Here is a 22,055-nt window from a genome sequence, read left to right on the forward strand (position 1 = left end):
TGTATTTACCTAATTATGGATATTTATACATGGCTCATGAAAGATTATTGGGATGGTCTGGACACATGGAGGGGATGAGTGGGAAAGGATTGGTAGAAGAGATGCAGAAGGCAGAGGTGGAGGAAGTGCACTTGAACTGAGAATGAGGTAGATGAATGGGGTAAAAAGGGTGTTGAGCAAGAGGGGAATGCCTGTTGAGCAGGGAGAGGGAGATGGAGAGGGCAGGAGATTGGGGTGAGTGGAGAATGGCTGGGTATAGATGAAACTGTGATGCAAGTGAGGGAGGGTGGGGTGGGGGGTGGGGGTGTTAGGGAGTGGTCATGTGTGAATGATATTTTGACACAGCCTGAAGAGATTTCTCCTTGTCTTCACTTTTTATGCATGAGGGGACAGGGAGGGAGGGTTGCCCATTAAATGAAGCAGCCTTGCTATAGATGTGTGGTGTCCTGCTACACTGCTTCTGACTCAGGGCAGTGGACAGGATACAGGGATGATCTGTCATCCAAGAGGAGCTAACATGAGAGGGGGTAAAGGGTGGTGGATGGGAGTGGAATGGGCATGGGTATATGCCTTTTGACTTGGCTACCTCCCTTATAAGGGGGAAAAAGCCCTTGGTATATAGGTAGATATATACATATGTCCTTTCACCACTCTTTCTAGTCTATCTTGTTCTTCCCTTTTCTGATGCTCTCCCCCCATGATCTCCCTGAAGTAATTTCTTTCTGCTGGTTTGATAACTATCTTTTCTGCACCTCTATCAATTCAACCATCTTTAGCTCATTTGATTTGACCCTAGTATCATTTTCCTCTATGTTACAGTTTAATTATTGATCAAAGTGCCATTTTCCCTTTTCAGTTTATATACATACATACATACATATACAGGTAAACGTCGTATTAAACATGTACAGTAGTTTATTTAATTATTTTTATCCTTTTTACCATATTCAAACACTATAATATGTATTTTCAGTACGGAACTTAATCTATCATAAAATATAGTCATATATCGATATATATATATACACATACATACATATATTCATGTATTAGGGCACTGAAGAGTAATTATTCTGGATCAAGCTAAAGTTCCATATCAATTCCACATATACATAAACCATACACACCCTCTCTTGTATGCATTTTCATGTTTGTATATATGATGTATTTAGTAAACATTATACATGCATGCATACATATACTAACATGTCTAAGCATCTGAATTTCACAAAACAGTAACATTTTCCATATCTAATCTTGTAATACTTCATGAATGAAAAGAGCAAAACAATATTAATTCACGATATTAATGAAGAACCATGCTCTTCCATATCAAACAAAACAAGAAGACAAGCCTTGTAATGAAGCAATTTTAAGCATCAAAATCTAAAGCATTACACAACATAGTCCACTAAAACTTTACACTGTGGCTGCTTGAAAAACAGGTTCTCTAAATACTGCTGTACAAAGTCTGACAATATATAGAATGCTAAATGTCATGACTGCCCTACAAGGATTAAAATGTGCTAGCTACTTAAAGTATTCAGATCAAGGGTAATGACCCAAGACAGTGCTTCCACAGCCAGGCTCAATAATTATCAACTGGTTACCTCTACTGCTTCATTATATGATGACCCCACCCCTTCCTCAACCATTCAAAATTAACTACTGAGTAGATGGTAAGAACATCTCTGAGCTACATAATCTTTTCATCCATTCACAGTCTCCTCAGACTCACTCCTATTCTTAACAATGTCTTGTGCATCATAGTGTTCCCACAATGTCCTACTTTTTCTAAACATATCTCAAACATTATCTCTCCACTAGAGTTCTTGCTTGACATTTTGAACTTCATTACTACTCTCTTGGCTTATCTCCTATTCTAGTATTGAAAATCCCCAACATCACTTTTACATTCCTCCTAGAACTCCTTATACACTCATTTAAATCAATCCAAAAATCCTCCTCTGTCCTCTGCATTATTCTCATTACAAGGACCATAAAGTCACTAAATCCCATATTTCCTTCCAGACCCTCTTTTTCCTTGGCTTTTCCTACGAGGAAAACACAGAATGAAGCATTATTTGTCCCCTCACTCTGTCCCATTTAGTTGCCTTTTACGACACGACTCTTTGCCTTATGAGAACCAAAACTTACTAAAAAAAATTCTAGATTTACTACTGTATCCCCTTGCCTACTTTTGATTCCTTTCTTCACTAGAACAGCCACAGTTTCAAGTTTTAGCCAGACCTAAGCACACTATCTACTTCCTGCAAAGAGCCCTACACACACTAGTATTCATACTGTAACACCAGCACAGCGCTAGCAATAGCAAGATAGCAGTATAAAAGTTGCAGTACCTCAAACTGCGGCCAGTTCATGGGCATGTTGATTCCATGATTATTACTCCACCATTTCAGGTCCTTCTCATAGTCTGCATTGGCTACAGTATGTTGGAATTCTTCATAGATCCGAGGCAAGCTGTAGGAGATGTAAAAAATTTGTAATTCAATTACCAAAATCATGGGTCACACCTACAGCAGACCTCCACACATACCTCGTACAAAGTAAACAAACCACTCACACCAGTGGATCTATTAAATTTTTACATAAATTGTCAACAAACATCCATACATATGCAAACAGCTTTTTCCTCCTCACAAAGGAAGTGGGAATGATTTTATGCCTTTTTCTTTTTGGCTACCTCCCTTGTAAGGGGGGAAAAGCCTTGGTATATGTATGTACAAAGGAGGTAACCAACAAACATAAGAGCAGTATTTCATTACATGGCTGGAGTCATGATGAAAAAATAACTGAACGTTTGGTTTGCTCCATACTGGACAGCTACAAGCAGGTACTAGTGCTCTGTATATAGATATGATAGTTAATTTCAAAACAATGAAAGGTGTGAAAAAAAATTAAAAACTTTATGACAACCAGAGAAAAACTAAGACAATGTTTGCAGGATGTTAAGAGATGCACTTTCTGTATAAATGCATTAATTTGTGGAACAAGCTAGAACAATTCAAATGCCCAACATACATACCAAAAAGCCTTTTCCTCCCTTGAAGGGGGGTGGCTGAGTCAAAGTATACAACCATCTTACACCCATACCACACGCATCCAAAACCCATTTGTTATCTCTCCCATCTTAGCATCCCCATATATAGTGTGAATTTGAAGCACAATTTTTTTAAATGGAGACACAGAGCTGGGACTCTATGAGGGGGGGTGGGGGGAGTCCTCAACCTATGTTGTCTTCAACATGAGTTTTTTTTTTTTACTTTATGGCAGTACAGATTGTAAAGTCTTTCTATTTTAGGGTTTATTCTCATTTATTTATCTATTAATATTTTTTTTAATTACAGTTACATCTTTGTCATTTTTCTGTACTATATGTTATCCCTTTCATTTTCCTATGGTCTCATTCTGTTTCTTGATATATATACCTATGACTTAATGGTGTTTTAGGTTAGATAAGTGACTTAAGCTATGGTAATTCTGATTTGTTTTGAAAATTGCCTTACATTGGTTTGTAGGAACGAATTTCTGACATAACTTCAGGACCCCTATCACACCACAATTCAAGCTGCACATGGAAAACTAGAAATTCATAACCAATAGCTTTACAATCAAAAAGTAAAACTGATAAATAAACTTTTTATATATATATATAATCTAACACTCACGTAGGATCAATTGAAATGTTGAGGCATTTGTGAGTGGCAAAGAGCATCTTCTTGAAGAACTGTAGTCTCCCAGATTCACCCTCCTGTGCCTTGTCATACACTTGAGTCATGTCCTGCAAATTATAAAAGTTGTTATAAAATTGCAATTCTGTAATGTGAACCCTGACTTAACTGAATAATGCATACATTTGAGCATCATCATACTAAATCCATACCAAAATATCATCTATTCTAGGGTATGATATGTACAAGTAAAAGTTGAGTGATACTGTGAACGATGAGGAAAAAGATTCTTTGTCTACAAATTCTGTATGAAATATCTTAATATCATGGGGATGAAACTTTTAATAAATGAAACTACCAGAAACTTATGACACTGTCTTCTCAAATACATTTAGTATTAGGAATTTTGATTAGGGCTTCAGACCATGACATATGCTGATCCAGTATCACAAGACACAATAAATCACCTTATCCCAAAGCATCCGAGATATTCACTTGAGGAACTTGAGGAACAATAAAAAAAATCAGTGATAACTTACTTTGTAATGACTACATCTCTTACCTCAATATATTTGGGGTTATAGTCTGAGATTTCTTTCAGCGCCTGCTCGTACTTCTCTCGCGTCCTTTGAACCTCTTCCTTGGCTTTAGAGACCCGATCTTGTAGTTTCTTAACCTGAAGTACAACCAATAAGGTCATGATCATCAGGTAAAGTAAATCTTTAGTGCATCAAATCAGATTAGACTCAAATTCACATGTTTTGTCAAGAAAACAAAATTCATTTGTATAAAGAACTGCTGCTGACAAGCCAAATCTGCTTTCCATCTGTTGTTCATGAGAAAAATCACATCAAATGTAAAACTCAAACATGCTACTTGAAATAAAATCTAAAAGAAAAGCTATGTTCATTTCAAAACTGTGAAAAAAATAAAGTAAAGCAAAAAGAAAAGAAGAAACAAAAGAAAAAGAAAGAAAAAATGTGTATATACATATATGTGTTTACATATATACATATATATATATATATATATATATATATATATATATATATATATATATATATATATATATATATATATATATATGTATATATATAGGTAGGGGTTGCGTGGATCAGATTTTTGTGGTAAGGCAGATATGTGAGAAAGCTTTAGGAAAATGTAAGGATGTTTTTTGGGCCTTTATGGATTTGGAAAAGGTTTATGACAGGGTAGACAGGAAGGCACTGTGAGAGGTATTGCAGGTATATAAGACAGGAGGAATGCTGTTGAGAGCAGTCAAGAGTTTTTACAAGAGTAGTAGAACGTGTGTTAGAATTAGAAATGGAGCAAGTGAGTGGTTTGAGGTAAAGGTAGGACCTTGCCAGGGATGTTATGTCACCTTGGCTGTTCAATTTATACTTGGGATGGGGTGGTGCAAGAGGTAAAAGCTAGAGTTATGGGTCAAGGATTGGAGATAGTTAAAGTAAATAGATAAAAATGGGAGATAAACCAGTTGTTGTTTGCTGACAATACTGCGGTTGTAGCAAGGTCAGAGGAGGGATTAAGGAAGTTAGTGACTGAGTTTGGGAAGGTGTGTGAAAGAAGGAAATTGAAGATAAATGTGGGTAAAAGTAAGATGATGAGATGTACAAGGGGAGAATAAGGCAGCAAATTGGATGCGAGTATTAAGGGAAAGAGACTGGAGGATGGGGATAGCTTTTGATACTTGGGTATGAATGTGGTGGGAAAGGGAGTGGAGGTAGAATGTAGATTGAGATAAGCAAGTAAATGCCTTGGGGGATTAAAAAGTGTAATGAGAAATAGATATTTGGGAATGGATGCTAAGACGAGATTGTACAAAGGAGTGATTATGCCAACACACTGTATGGGGCAGAGACATGGAACATACTCGTAAGAGAGGAAAAGAGGAAGAGTTTAAATGTGTTTGAAATGAAATGCCTGAAAAGTATGGTAGGGGTTACTAGGTTGGATAGAGTGAGAAATGAGGAAGTGAGGATGAGAGTGGTGGGTGAAAAAGGAGTTGGGAGATAGGGTTGATGAAAGAGTATTGGGATGTTTTGGACACATGGAAATAAGATTAGTAAAAGTGGTGTGGAAGGCAGAGATAAGGCAGAGATGGAAGGAGTGAACATGAAGGGGCAACCAAGGATGAGATGGATGGATAGGGTAAAAGGGGCATTGGGAAAGAGGGTAATGTCTGTTGAAGAAGGAAGGGAGAAGACAGAAGATAGAGGTGGGTGGAGAATGATTATGTATAGATGATGCTGTGATGCATGGAAGGGAGTGGGTAGGGGATGGAGGGTGAGGGAGTACTTTTTTTTTTTTTTTTTTTTTTTTTTTAATTTGGGAGTGAAGTACGTGTGAATGATATTCTGACACAGCCCGAAGAGATTTCTCCCTATATTCTCTTTTTCTGTATAAGGGAATGGAGAGAGGGGTTGCCGATTAAATGAAGCAGACTTGCTGTGGACGTGCTGTGTCTTACTGCATTGCTTCTGACCAAAGAGCAGTGGGCGAGATGCAGGGATGACCCGTCATCCAGGAGGAGCCAAGATAAGAGGGAGGGGGGGGTGAATGGGAGTGGAGTATGTGGGGACAGATTGGTTGGGAGTGGCTTTTATGCCTTTGTTTTTGGCTACCTCCTACATCAGTATACATGTATATATATATATATATATATATATATATATATATATATATGTGTGTGGGTGTATATATATATATATATATGTGTGTGTGTATGTATATATATATATATATATATATATCTATATATATATAGTCTAATATATATATATATAATATATATATATATATATATATATTATATATATATATATATGTAGGTGGTAGAGACTCAAGCACCATGTGCTCTCAGACCCTGGTCTGTGTCGAACCAGCCAACCTGGGCTTCCTAGGAGTTGGATTCATCTCCCTTTGAGATACCATGGTCCAAGGAGATGAATCTCTCACCAGGTAGTGCAGAAAGTCCAAGTTGGCTGGTTAAGCACAAAATCAGGGTCTGGCAACCCATGGCATTTGGATCACTCTCTCACCCAGCTACTTATATATATATATATATATATATATATATATATATATATATATATATATATATATATATATATATATATATATATATATATATATATATATAGGTAGGTGGTAGAGACTCAAGCACCATGTGCTCTCAGACCCTGGTCTGTGTTGAACCAGCCAACCTGGGCTTCCTAGGAGTTGGATTCATCTCCCTTTGAGTTACCATGGTCCAAGGAGATGAATCTCTCACCAAGTAGTGCATAAAGTCAATGTTGGCTGGTTAAGCACAAAATCAGGGTTTAGCAACCCATGGCACTTGGATCACTCTCTCACCCAGCTACTTTATATATATATATATATATATATATATATATATATATATATATATATAATATATATATATATATATATATATATATATATATATAACAAAATGAAAATAAAAAATTAAGTAAAACAAGTAAACAAAAATACTTTTGTCAAACCGTGAAAAGGTGGCACATTTATATTAAATGACATTACTGTTTGTCAAATTAAAGCCTGCTTTTTTTTAAGAATTGATTAATTACAGATACATTTAACAGTGGTTATTTATAAGTTATAATTCTTAGTATAAAAACAGTAAAATCTTCATACAGTATATACTGTATGACAAAGGTAACTACAACTTCAAAGCCTAGCACACATCTATTTAACTACGAGACAAAAGAAAATAGAATAAATAAAGGAAAAAGAAAAAAGAGAAAAGAAAATATATATATATATATCTCCCACACCAATCAACCAATGAAGCTATTTGGAGTGTAATAAGAAAATAGATCTATTTCCCATTCAAATAAATGTAGAACAGTGAATGATCATTTTACAATTTTCTTTAGGAATTAACAAACACAGCAATGAAATCTATGTAATGAAAATCTCATTTACATTTTTTCCTTTGATTTAAGAGAAAAAATAACTAACTCATACAATCTGGTTAAATTAATCATTAAGAAGCAATGCATAATAATTTGATGACTGATTTACATATTCAATGTATGCTCTCCACTTATCAAAAAGTATATCTTTGTCATGAATAATATAAAATTTAATTTCAAATCAACACAACACTTCAAATGAACAGGCATGAAAATGCACCAAAAAGTTGATTAGGTAACAGCATCCACAGGTAATATATCTTTTAACATACCATGACAGTATAGGGCACTAACAACTAAATGGGTTTTGGTTATGCTATACTGATGCTATGAGCAAGGGTTGGAAACAATATTTACTGCATTAAAAGGAAGAATAGACATGATCATGCTATACAAAGGAACTGGAGATGAAAAGTTGATAGACATTGGTAAATAAATCCAATGATATGAAGTTGCAACTACTACACATACACATTAATTAAATGAAAAGAGTTGGTAATAAAAAGTAGGAATAATATGCTAAAACTACTTAATGGCACAAGCTCTGAGTGCATTTAATTCCAAACTAAAGTATGAAAGGATGGCAGCATCTAAACTGTGACAGAGACAGGCTTTGTAAGTTTCATCTTGGTAAATTTATGGCAGAATTATTTGAATACAAACAAATTTCCATGAATATTTATATGCAACCTAAATACACAAAAAATCTCAATTATATATAAATGGCTGCTGCAATGTTATTGTAATTCATTACAAACTTAACAATCACAGCAACTAGAAAAAAATTCATGTGATAACTACCATGCAAGAGAAAAAATACTCTCTGAAGTACATATAATTCACACATGCCATGAATTAATTATTGCATGCCTAACAAGACACCACTGGACACAGAATAAAAAAAAAGAAATAAAAAAACTCCCTCATGCATGACCTTATCTCGTACCTTCATGTTTGTATGCTGAAGAAACAGAGAAAGAAAATAAGATATATAAACACGCTAAGACTGATGATTAACCTTACATTTAAAGACTCGACAATTTTCGACGAATGAAGATTACACTTGATCCTACCAGTAATGACTTCAGTCATTTAAAACCTCCTGAATATCTTTAGAACTGCAGAGAGTAATAATATACCTGTCATTTGTCTGCAATGTGAATAAAATAGTCCCTTGTCAACAGCTTCACATATATTGACATAAAAGCATTGGAGGTAAATCTGTGTTCGCCTTGTGAAAATGCTAAATTTACTGCCAACTTTTAAATATACGACTGAGGAGGTCTATTTAGATCTAGGCCAACAATATCAGGTACTGCCTACCCTTACAGATTAAACATCTTATCTCACAACAGCAAGAATAATTTAAAGAAAATAGATAACCTTATTCATTGCTTGTCTTGTAACAAGTATGTTATACATTACAGAGTATTGCAACTTTCTCACTGGAATCTTGTGGCTAAATATGTGATACTTTCTTAAACATATCAAGTAGTGTCTTCCACAAATTATTTAATCACTGGTCTTAAACCTCTCTTCTAGGTTTTGAGGAGCTCATCAAATGTTGATACAGGAAGGTATATACACTGATGGATATATGCATAAAATCAAATCACAGACTGAATAATTCTTGCTGTTATGACCACAACAAATGAAGCTGTAATATTACACTACACTTCTATCAAATATTTGAGCTGGCAACCATGGGTAAGACAATCTCTTTCACATTTAATCACTTACCATCTGATGCCTCTGTTACATGTTGTAAAATCACCACCATTAATATGCATGCAAAATAAAAAAAGGTTTTAAACTAAAAATTAAATTTGTTTATAAAGATTCACATGAGAAGAATAAAAAATCACAAAAGAATAAATTACACCCAACAGAAAGCTATGAACTGATAACACAATTTCCTATTTGAAATTAAATCCCTTATTAATATAATAAATAAAAGATCACCCGTGTGTGTATTCAGCTAACTGTAGAATACAGGAAAGCATCTATGCCTTTGGAGTCCCACTTCATTTCTGTGTCTATCACACCTAGCTTTATACTTATTTACGTTTTTAGTTTGGGCTATATCATATTCTAGGTTATTCCAGGAGTTGATGCCTTTGTACAGACAACTTATTTCTTGATAATAATAATAAATGTTGTCTTCAGTTTCAGTTATTATAAACTTGCAGCCCCACTGTGGTTAACAGTGGTAACTGGGCCCTCCCATATATCCCTCTCAGAAAAAAGTCTGGACTACTGCCTGTGATGTATTTGTGTGGGACTACTTTATGTCACCAACTGAAAGTAGTTAAGAGAGCAGTTGCTGGTTGTCAGCTCTCCTTTTATGAAAATGTGGAGGAAATACAGATAATGATGGAGAGAAAAAAAAAAAAAAAAAATTTGGTCCTGGTTCTGAGACTAGGGGCCGTACTTTTTAAACCTTTTGCTAGACCTGGCGAAATGTTTCTTCCATTAGAAACTAAAAAAAATTACAAATTTCATTAATGGAAAGTATGTGTAGATTTTATAGATAAGCCAGTAAGTCTGATAAAATCAATAGAAAAGCCAGGAAAATCTATATATATATATATATATATTTATATATATATATATATATATATATATTTCTATGGTGCAAAGAGTTCGTCAGGGCAGGCAAAAGATTGATAAAAGTATGGTCTTAAGTGTCAGCACTTCATGGCTTGTATCTCCAGATGGAGGCAAGGTTGATAGGTTCTAAGAATCAGAAGTAGGGAAGATTTTTTCTGTTGTCCACATTCAGGTAACCATCACTGGTCTCTACACCATGAGTATACAGTGGATATCACTTATACTACATGATAAACATGAGTGGCAGTTAAGTCACTCGCACTACAGCCTCAAGGTCATTTGCCATAACTGTATGGTTGATGGAGACCCTTACTTGACTCACAGAAGAAGCTTTGTATTGGTTGAATCGAGTGAGTGTTAATTAGTGAAAGATGACTTGTTTGTGTCTTCTGTATGGTTAATCCATCTGGGGCATACAGTGTCTGTTATTAAGCTGATTTTGTGTTGACATTTTTTCAGTGATGAGTGATGACAAGAACGAGGAGGACAAGAACAAGAAAAATATGCACAAGTACCACATTGGTTCTTGTGCATCTTGGGAGGATTCCTTCTTTTGGTTTTATTGAGTTGAATTTTCTGAAAAATATAAATGGACCGAGATCTGATAAGATTAAGAACGAAAAGATTAGAAGGCACAGTGGGAGGGTAGGCTCGGAAGATAAGAAAGATTACAGGGTGCGGAGATGGTTTTGACATATAGGTAGGAATAAAGAGCTTGTGAAATGAGTGTAGGAATTTAGGATGGAAAAAGTAAAAGTGCTGCCTGAGGAGCTGGATGGAGAGAAAGAGTAAATGCTTAATGAGACTGAGTGAGCATATACCTTATTGTATTTATCCAATTGTAGTATACAAGAGAGGAAAAACATTCATGGAACTCTGTCTTTTGTTCTCATATTATATAATTATCAGTCCTAGATTTGGATTCATGTATGGTTCTAGCCCATGCTATATCACCTTATTTTCTATTATTATACCTAGATTTCTATTCATGCATAGTTCCAGCTGGGTCTATACTACCTTCTAGACCATTCCAAGAGATTATGCATCTGTATAGACAGCTATATTTCCTTATATCCATTAGACACCCGGTCTTTTTTGTCCAAGCAAAGCTGTATCGTTTACTAAAGCCCAGATAAGGATGGATAGGTGGGAAATGTGTCTTGTAATGGGAGCTGAGTTAAAGTGGAGCCTGTGCTATATTGAGAAGTATGCTACAGAAGGGACTGCTATTTACACCATATGTGCACAAGGTTGCCAAATAGAAAAATACAGACACACTCCTATTATTAAACTATACATTTGTTCTGGCTGCCATTGAGTGATTTTACTTCACTGGAAAACACCCTGTACCTTTGCACATTAAGGAGGAAAAGATTGGTAAAATGTTTTTGAAAATATGGATGTGTTTGCAATAAATGAAACTAATCTGAAAGGAAAAGGTGAATTTAAATTTAGTATGGGGTGAAGAGCGATTTGGATCCATATGTCTGGTGAACAGCAAAGTGTGCGTAAATGATTGGAGTGAATTGTTGAAGGGATGATGAGACCTAAAGGGATGTTCTCACCAGCTTCATATTTTATGAGATTAGCAGGAAATTGCCATATAATGAAACAGAGGGGGTCAATCATCTCCAGCTGCTTGGCCTTGCTGTGAAGAACCTGTTCCTCACTACAACTAGGTCTCTTAATCTAACACTTGCCAACTGCCACTTGTGCAGATGTTTGGGCCCAGGAAATAAACTCACATTGGGAACTGGCCCATAAAACACCATCAATTCCTGAAGTGGGTTTATGTCCTGGCCCCAAACGTCTGCATAAATGATGGTTGGCAAGTGATGGATTAAGATACCTAAGTGTACATTGCCTTTGACCCAAGTAGTGTGGGAGGGGTCTGAGCAAATCCTTCATCCCACAGTGTTGATGAGGGATGGGTAATTGAATTTGTTTTGTTTCTGGTGTGGGAGTGGGCTTTGTCTCAGCCACCCTTGTTATAAGGGACAGAGGAGCTTTGGTATGTACACTCAATTGCCAAGCCTTGAGAGTAATCATACTTTATCTAAAAAATTCCCTCCCATCTCTTGGCTAAAAAGATAATGGATATTTTATAATTGCATGGAACTGTTAATTAATCACCATTTTAATGAAGTTCACTCACTTTGCAAAAATGAATTTTAGGTATTAACCAGAGTGACAGAGTAAAGGACTGCAAGAGTAGTAAGAGGGAGTGAACAACAAAAACACTGAATATACCTTACCACCCATACAAAGCCAGCATTTGAATATATCAAGGTCAACTGTACTTCTTCCACATTCTCAAATCAGGAAAACTCAAACTAAAGACCACCCCCTCCTTGTCCAGTTTTCAGCCACTGACAGAAACAGCCCAACAATAACAGAAAACAGTTTAATTTATTTTTCCGAGATCTATGGCAGGAGCCAAGGACCACTGCTAGCTGCTGTGAGACTGTTGGTTTCCTGTCAGTGAAATTTAAGGCAACAATTATCATTATTAATACATGATGTTCAATTTGTTCCCATAACTTCATGATGCCTTATCATGCCAAATCAAGAGAACTTCTTTATCAGTTTCGTAATGTTATGTCCAAGGCTTCTTCTAGTCTCTCCTTGTTTAGTTTACCTGCAGGCCTGGGAATCAAGTTGGTGGCAGCTCTCTGTATTTTCTCAATTTTGTTTATATACTTCATATTGTGTGGAAATTGCAATTTTCAAGTGCCAGCCTTTCAGGAAATCCTTCACTAATCAAGTATATTACCTCTAAACCACCTAATATACTCCCTCTCTTGCACCACATCAATTGCTTGAATAACAACTTAATAGGTTTGACATACATGTTCTAGTTCTTTGTGAAATACTGACGGTCTGCCAGTGTTCATCTTATGCAGGTATCTATGCACTTATCTTTTATAATGATTTTACGTAATTTTGTAATTGATCTTATGCAAATTCATTATAATGCTCGTCAGGGATGTGCATGCATCTCCATGTGGAGCCTGCTATTGACATTTTTTTTAAAGGAAAAAGACACATGCCCACATTGCAATGAGATTACAATGCTCTGTATGGATCAAGAAAGTTGATCACACTCCCTTCAAAGTATACACTCTTTCTCCAGTTCCACCTGGATATCAAGTGCCAATGGATTAGTACTTGGTCTCTGGAAGAGGCTCAACAATTACTCACTAAGAACTTTGTGTCTACTTTTTAATCAACAACCAAACATGAGTTTATGATATTGTTGATGGATTCCTCCTAGCCACCTAGATTTGTGGGTCATGGCACACAAGAAAAGGGAGGGGGATTGACCTACTGATCTGACAATCTGGAGGCCCTAAATTAATTTCTGAAATAGTGACATAATCTACACTATAAACTTTGTCCAGGTTTACAAAGGACATTCTCACTCAACTCAGGGTCTCAATCCTATCACATAGCTTGCCCCAACACTAACCAGAACTAGATGCATAGAGCTTGTCAAAATGTTGAAGGAGATAAGAGGATGAACTAGTTGATTCCACTCTATTGCTGGTGTAGAAAAAATAAATACATATACCAAGGGCTTTTTCCCCTTTACAAAGGAGGGAGCAAAAGTCAAAAAGTATAATTCTGCTCCCACCCACTTTATCCCCACCCACCCCACTCCCACACTATTTTCTTGGCTCCCTCTAGATAACAGGCCACCCCTACATCCTGCCCAATGCCCTGGGTCACAAGCAATGCAGCAAGGGACAACACACCCACAGCAAGGCCGCTTCACTTAATTGGCAACTCCCCCTCTCCATCCCCTCATGCAGAAAAAGAGAAGACTTTGAGTCTTCAAGTAGAAAAAAATAAATAAATAAATAAATAAATAAATATATAAAATAATGATGATGATGATATGGTTTAACATCACAAACTCCCCCCTATCAGAAGGCTAGGACGGTGCCCCTCACAGAGGGCTTTGTAGCATGGAATTTAATGAACCATGCCCTTGGTTCAACTTCGCTGGTGGCAGGATTCGAACCGCCATCCCCTCGACCTTCACCGCTAGTAACGACGTCCTAACCCACTCAGCCAGTGAGCTTCCATATAAAATAATAATAATAAAAAATAAATAAATAAAACAAAAGTATGTGTCTATTATTCCAAATTATATTAATGACCTAACATAGATGCCATTACTCTATAACTTTGGTATAATCGACGACACAAACGAGGAGATTAGATTAAATGCCACTGATCTGACTGGCAGATAACACAAATCTAGTTCATATCTGTACAGGTTTGTTTCATGGGACCACCACGAACAAGCCACAAAGGACCCCCAAATTTTGTTTAGTTGAGTCACAACCACACTGAATCACTAAAGTCACAATGTCTCTTTGTCCTGGATGGGAAAAACATGTAAGTTGGATACAAAAGTTATAGAAAATGTCAATATTTCACACACATTTTTCTCACAAAATTAAAGGCAAGGAAGAGGGAATATATGAGGAAAACTAAAACAAAGATGAAAACCAAAGAGACAGGATGTGATAAAGTAATAAAGGAGACTTAAGAAAAAAAAAAAAAAGAGGAAGCAAGAGGAGGAGGATGGAAATGACAGAAAATGGATAAAATAGAAAGACTGAAGAGGAGGAGGAGGAGGAGGAGGAGGAGGAGGAGGAGGAGGAGGAGGAGGAGGAGGAGGAGGAGGAGGAGGATTTGGTGGAGGAGCATTTCACCAATGATAATTAATCAGCAATTCTATCCATCAGGGGATCCCCCCCTCCAATGATTCAGGTACTGTATCACATCAAAGAAACTGTTTTACAGGTATCAAGGCAGAGGTTTACATAGGGCAATAAAGAGATGGGGCAAGAATTTAAAAAATTATAAGCATTCTTTTTTTCAGTGGAGAACAGTTTCCAATCATAAAAGAATGTTGTGTGACTGGTCCATGGGAATGTCAATATGATGTTTAATATACTGACTGGATAAAACTTATGCAGTTGATATCCCACATGGGCCGTTAGGGGTAAAATTGTCAAACAAGACTGAAAGGTAAATGAGGGAATAAAGAAAAGAAAAGAAAGAAAAAAAAAAGACACAGACAGACAGAGAGAGAGGAGAGGGAGAGAGGAGAGGGACATGGAAGAGGGAGAACACAGAGGGAGAAAGGAGAGGAAGAGAGGAGAGGGAGAGAGGAGAAGGAGAAAGGAGAGGGAGAAAGGAGAGAGGAGAAAGGAGTGAGGAGAAAAGAGTGAGGAGAAAGGAGAGAGAAGAAAGGGGAGGAGAGAGGAGAAAGGGGAGAAGAAAAACAGGAGAAGAGAAAGGGGAGAGGAGAAATGAGAGAGAGGAAAGAGGGAGAGGAAAGAGGGAGAGAGAGATTGTGTGCAAAAGAGTGAATGTCTATTTGTATATAAATATAGGTGATTATACCTATATTTACACATATACACAACAAACATTCACCTGTATACTCAATTCCTCATTCTCTTTCCCATGTGTTTAGGTCTATGCAAAGTTTGAGTTTTAATTCATGTAGTAACTCAAACATAATAACTATAATTACCGGTATTCAGGGTAAAAAACACACACACAAATCACACCAATTACCATTCTAGCCAAACTATTGGTCTTTTCATTCTGAAAAAATGAAGAAAAAGAGCTTAGAACTATGAAAGCATGGGAGGAGGAAAAAATTCTGCCATATACTGAAAATATCATCTCTAATATGATTTTCTTTTATATTTTTGTAATTTTGTTTTAACACCTGAAGAATAAGATTGGCTATCAAAGGGGTTAAGATGATCTACATCAATTCCTTTCAGGGCCATCATATAGAAATATATATTGGGGGCTAGTCAGATTCACATATATCAGTACAATAAACTTTCTTTTTTTATTTGAAAAATGCATTATCTAATCTTTTGGAGGCAGAACAGTTATCCAAAGATTGCAAAGCTGGGAACCATCATGTAAGCCACAGCGCATTCTGTGCCAGTTGAAAAATGTTCCCACTAAAATTCCAACCACAAGAGGTACATCCTACTCCTATGCAAATCTTGCACATGGTACTGCACAAAGACAGAAAAATATAAATACTTTTATTTTTGCCAAGTGATGCCCTGAATGACTGTCTTTTGATTAAAAAAAAAATGGTTAACTTGCATGCCACATATTACATTTTTTTTGTGTGATTATAGTGTCCTTATGTTAAAATTATTATAAACATATCTGCCTCAAACACCAAATTAAAAGAAGTTAAAAATGGAATATACTGGGAGGGGGCCTCCTGCCCTCCCCCCTTGGAAATTATAGCCTTGCTTTGCTGTGGCCCTGCTTTTAATATTTCATTCACTTCATCAAGCTAAGGGAATAACACCATAACAGAGGAGCTGCACTATAAATACAGAGTGAAGCAAAAAAATAAAATAAAATGAAAACTAAATAAAAAATAACACAAAAGTTGTTTTAATGGCATGAACTTACCAAACATTGAATGTATTCTACTTCTATAACAATACTATTTTGTGATGAAAAAAGAAATACACATGCACACCATGTTTACAAATTTAAACGCTGTACTGTATATGGTTGTGACAGTGTGTACACCAAATATATTTCATTACACATTTTCACTCTGTAAGCTTCAACTTTGTCTATTTTCATTTGTGACAGATCCTCCTTTTGCTGTAGTAGCACAAGCTGAAACTAATGGTCCCTTATCATTCCTGAAGTTAACTCACGTGTTTCCATATCTAGACTGTCTTAGCCAAGACTGCCCCCTCAACAGGTTCAACTAAACAAATTATGATTTTAGTGGAATTGTACACTCTCATGAGACAAAATGTCTTATTGGCCTTTTCCCTTTCACAAGTGGGAGGTAAAGTTGAAGTGTACACCCGCCCCACACCCATCCAAAACCCAGACATTGCCTCTCTCATCTTAGAATCTCATGGATGGTTATTCCTGTGCTCCCACCATACTGTTCAAGTCCAAAGCAAAGTAGCAAGATACCCCAGTGCTTCCATAACAGGGCCTGACAGCTTGAGCTGGTTTACCCCCTACTACTTAAGAACATAAGAATGAAAGAGACTGCAAGAGACCATAAGGCCTACACTAGTCAGTTCCATATCCATTACCACCTATCACCTCCATCCATAAACTTGCCTAAACATTTCTTAAAACAACCAATAGTTTCAGCGCTCACTACATGGTTACTAAGTTTATTCCATTCATTGACCACCCTATTAGTAAACCAATTCTTGCCTATTTCCTTCTTAAATCTAAATTTGCCCAATTTAAATCCATTACTGCAAGTCCTGCCCTGTTGTCTTAATATGATGACCTTGTTTGTCACCTTTATTAAAGCCTTTGATCCACTTGAACACATTTATTATTCTGTCTTTACTGAGAGTGTAAATTAAGGTGCCTAAGCCTCTCCTAGTAAGGCAAATTTCTAAGCCTATATATCATTTTGGTCATTCTCTTCTGTACTGATTATAGTGAATTTATGTCCATTTTATAGGACAGAGACAAAAACTGTACCTCATAGTCAAGGATGGGTCTAACTAATGGTAGATAGAGTTTGATAATAACCTCTGCACTTCTATTCATAACCATCCTAGCAATGAAACCTAATGCCCTGTTATCTTTATTCCTGGCGCCAATGCACCATTTCCTGGATTCAAGGTCAGGACTCACTGGAAATCCCAAGTCTCTCTCTCACTCAGTTTTCTCTAAAAATGTATTATCTAAGCTATATCTGTTTTTGGGGTTGTGTAGCCCTACATTTAACATGCCGCACTTTGAGATATTGAAGTCCATTTGCCTTTTCACCGACCATGTAAACAATTTGTTAAGATCTTCCTGCAGAATCTTGGTGTCTTCTCCTGACGTAATTAGATGTCCTATTTTAGTGTTGTCCACAAACTTACTAACATCACTATTAATCCCATTGTCCAAGTCATTTATGTATATAATGAACAATAAGGGACCCAAAACTGAGCCAATATGGACACCAATCCTCATCATTAAAAAAATAAAAAAATAAAACTAATAATAAATAAATAAATAAAATAAATAAACTGTGGAGCAGAGAAGAACAACCCTTCAGGCTGAATAATTCTTCAATGCATTAGCAACCACTCTCTATTCACTACTATCTTTATCACTCTCTTCCTTAACAGACATTCCCCTTGCATCCAATACCCTCTTTAGCCCATACACCCACCCATTTCATAGTCTTCCTCTCAAGTTCACTCCATCCACCTCTGGTTTCCACTTTTTGATCATCTTCCTTACTCATTCTACCCATGTGACCAAACTACCTCAGGATTCTTTGATCTACCCTATCTCACAACTCTCTTTCCACCCCCATCTCTACCTCACCACATTTCTCACTCTATCCAGCCTCAAACTCTTCATATGTTCAGGTTTTTCCTTTCCACTTCTCTCAGATTCTAGGTCTCTGCCCCATACAGTGCCATGAGCACAATCATCCCCTCATACAGCATTCTCTTTGTGCTCACCCCCAGATCCCTATTTCTCATAGCACTGTTCATTCACCCCAAACATTTACTTGCCTCTTTTACTTTATAATTCACCTACACCATTCCTACATTCAATGCAACATAGAACCCCAAATACTTAAATTTCTAACTCCTTGAGCTTCTTACCCTTCAAATTCACATATAATCTGCCATCATCATCACACCTTATACATCTCATCATTTTACTTCTTACTTTTGCCCATATTTACTTTCACTTTCCTCTCACATACCCTACCTCCACGACAAAAATGGCACCCACACACTCAAATTTGACATACGAACAAAGATTTGATAAATTACATCTATCAACACTGGAACAGAGAAGAGAAAGAGGTGATTTGCTGACTATTTACAGAATTATGAAAGGGATGAAAGTTCTTAATAGAGACGACTTATTAAAATGGGACAGAAGATAAACAAGAGGACATGAGAAGAAGCTAAAGAAGGACAGTTACAGAAGAGATTTGAAAAAGAATAACTTCCCACAGAGAGTGATTGATGTCTGGAACACTCTAAATGGGGAAACAGTGAGTGCCAAAACTATACAAGATTTTAAGAACAAATTGGATGCGGTGAGATACGACAACAGGTCACTACGAACATAGGTCTCGTCCCGTAAAATACAACTAGGTAAATACAAACAATAACTGGCTCACCTCTCACTTCCCTACACTCTCACCAGCTCCAAACCTCTGTCTTGCAACCTCATATTTATCTCCCTCACCACCCCATCCACAGTTTGAACAACCAGTGACATTACACAACCTCTAACTTGACCGTAAACCACTCTCTCTCTCTCCATTCCTTACCCTCACACAAGCTCTACTACTCATGCAAAAACTTTTGAATGCTCTCAACAGACTCCCTCTATTCCATACATTTACAACATGTCCCATAACACTTCCCTGTCAGCCTGGTCATACATCTTCCCCAAATCCATAAAACTAAGACATCCTTATCCTTCGCCTAAAATTTCTTGAATATGTCTTACTACAGAAAGTTAATCTATGCATTTCCTCTCTAAAGCCACTGCTATAACCCAAATACTCCTTCTATTCTCCCTCCCTAATCATCTCAACACTTATGTTCAATTCTCAGGTTGAGATAATTCTGATACTTATGTTCAATTCTCAGGTTGAACATAAGTATCAGAATTATCCCAAATAAGAACTGTAATGTTCTCATGCAGCAAATTCTGGTCTATCTTGTTCTCACCTGGTCTGGCGATAAAGAAGTATCCCCTCCAGCATTACGTTCTTGATTAAGTGCAGACTTCTCACCCTTGCAGGCATTGTGGTAATCTGCTTTTGCCTTGTTTACTTTGAGGAACAATTTTGACCATGGTTTCTGCGCCTTTTTGAACATGTCCTCAATATCCTTCTTCTCTTTCAGTTGACCCATCATAGACTGAAAAATTACAAAAGAATTAAATTATAAACATGTCATGGCCTGCTTCATGATAAATTGAATATTCTAGGCCACCCATGCTCACTAGTCACGACTGATAAAAAACTCTTATCATCAACACTATATCACCCTATTACATAATCATGAAACAGACTAGAAGTAGATTACCGGTACAAAACAGCTAGATAACTATTGATAACTTTTATGTTATATTTTGTCCCATTTGTAAGATATTTTGTCCATTATTATTAACATAACATACATATACTAAAATGCCCTTTCCACCCTTTAAGGTAGCCTTGTCAAGGCATCCACCCTTTACACATCCTACCTCATTTACTGTCCCTTCTATATTAGCTCCCTGTAGATAAAGTATCTCACTACTCAGGTCAGAGGCAATGCAGTAAGACACAGCACTTCCATAGCAGAGCCCTACAATCAAAGCTGGTTGACCTCATCATTTCATTACATGGCAACCCTCTCTCTTCATCTACTTAAGAATTTACAGTGCAGACAAAAAGTCACTTCTGGCAGCACCCATTTCTCACCCAGTGACACTTACTTCTTGTCTTCTTCCTTCCCTGCTCAACAGACATTCCCTTTATACCCAAGGCCCCCTTCATCTTATCCATCCATCTCATTCTAAATCTTCCTCTCAAGTTCACTCTATCCATACTCATTTTGTGATTCTTTCTTTGCTCCCTTTTTCCATTTCCCAAGAAGTGTTGCCAAGTCAATGCATAAACCCACCCTATACCCATCCCACAGCCATTCAAAAACTCATTCATTGTCCTTCCCATCTTAGCTCTTCATAGATGAAGGGTCACCCACATCCTCCAGCACTCTGCTCAGGTCAGAGGTAATGTAGCAAGGCACAGCACTCCAACAGCTGGACCCAACAGCCAGAGCCAGTTTACCCACACTGCTTCATCATATGGTGACCACCAACCTCTAGTCATCTACTCAATAATTCATGTGTGTATTTAAAAAATTATACTAAAATTCACATATTGTACCAATGTGCACTCATGTGCAATATATCACGACCTATAAAAGGCAGATAACAGGGGCAAGTGATATTACCCAACAGCAGTCTTATCAGTGTTATGTGAAAAGACTGACCTATATTTTTTTCTTTACCTTGTGGAAAGTGTCCTTTTGCCATTGTTTAACATTGTTCTGTACTTCGTTGATCAGGTTCTCTCGAACTCTCATGTGCAATTCATATCTTTGGTCAGATTCCATGAGAATTCCTTTCCAAGCTGCCTCGGTTGTTCCATACTCAGGTCCTGGTTGTGCAAAGAATAAATCAAGGTTAAGATAAACACAAACTGAAACAACTATTAAAAATAGAATTGCTTTCATACAGTCAATTACTAAAGACAAAAGCAACTCCTTATGGTACAAAAGACTATAACTATGAAATAGTAATAAAATTAAATCAAAATATCCAAAACTACAATAAAACTGCAGAATTAAGAAACGCTTACTGTTGTAGGGTCAGAAGCAATCACTGTAATGGTATGAAAGTAGTAGCAATAATAATAATACTGAAGTAACATTAACTTTTTTCAATATCTATAATGATGACCAAAGCAGTAAGCATTTATATATATATTAAAAAAAGGAAGGATGAGAAGTAAAGAAAGAAGAGCATGAAAAAAAAAAAAGTAGATAAGAATGGTGTGGTTAAGAGGAGAAGCAGAAATAGTGGAAGAGCAAATAACCATTCTCTGTACAACAGTCATATCTAAACTACATAGGTTCTACAAAAGAGAAAAGTACTATATCTACCAGTATGTGTACAATCATATTCTAAAGTTAAGAGGACAACTGTGAGTTATCCCTAT

The 22,055-nt window shown here is 36.6% G+C and overlaps 1 protein-coding gene across 13 annotated transcripts in view; it reads right to left on the reverse strand.

Annotated features, from left to right (window-relative positions):
• The window catches only part of Synd (protein kinase C and casein kinase substrate in neurons protein Synd), a 336,406-nt gene that overhangs the window by 33,980 nt on the left and 280,371 nt on the right, over positions 1–22,055 (reverse strand). For 10 of the 13 annotated variants that reach the window (XM_076200369.1, XM_076200374.1, XM_076200373.1 and 7 more), the window contains 7 exons: positions 21,346–21,494; positions 20,014–20,205; positions 15,860–15,889; positions 8,598–8,612; positions 4,255–4,368; positions 3,690–3,802; positions 2,361–2,481 (listed from right to left, as the gene is read on the reverse strand). In XM_076200369.1, coding sequence (XP_076056484.1) covers positions 2,361–2,481; positions 3,690–3,802; positions 4,255–4,368; positions 8,598–8,612; positions 15,860–15,889; positions 20,014–20,205; positions 21,346–21,494 — 734 coding nt within the window. The remainder of the gene's footprint in view (positions 1–2,360; positions 2,482–3,689; positions 3,803–4,254; positions 4,369–8,597; positions 8,613–15,859; positions 15,890–20,013; positions 20,206–21,345; positions 21,495–22,055) is intronic. The other 3 variants (XM_076200365.1, XM_076200363.1, XM_076200366.1) reach the window with 3 other exon arrangements.

This window comes from Oratosquilla oratoria, chromosome 17 (genome assembly GCF_046742065.1).
Source record: "Oratosquilla oratoria isolate Oo_2021 chromosome 17, ASM4674206v1, whole genome shotgun sequence".
Lineage (NCBI taxonomy): Eukaryota > Metazoa > Arthropoda > Malacostraca > Stomatopoda > Squillidae > Oratosquilla > Oratosquilla oratoria.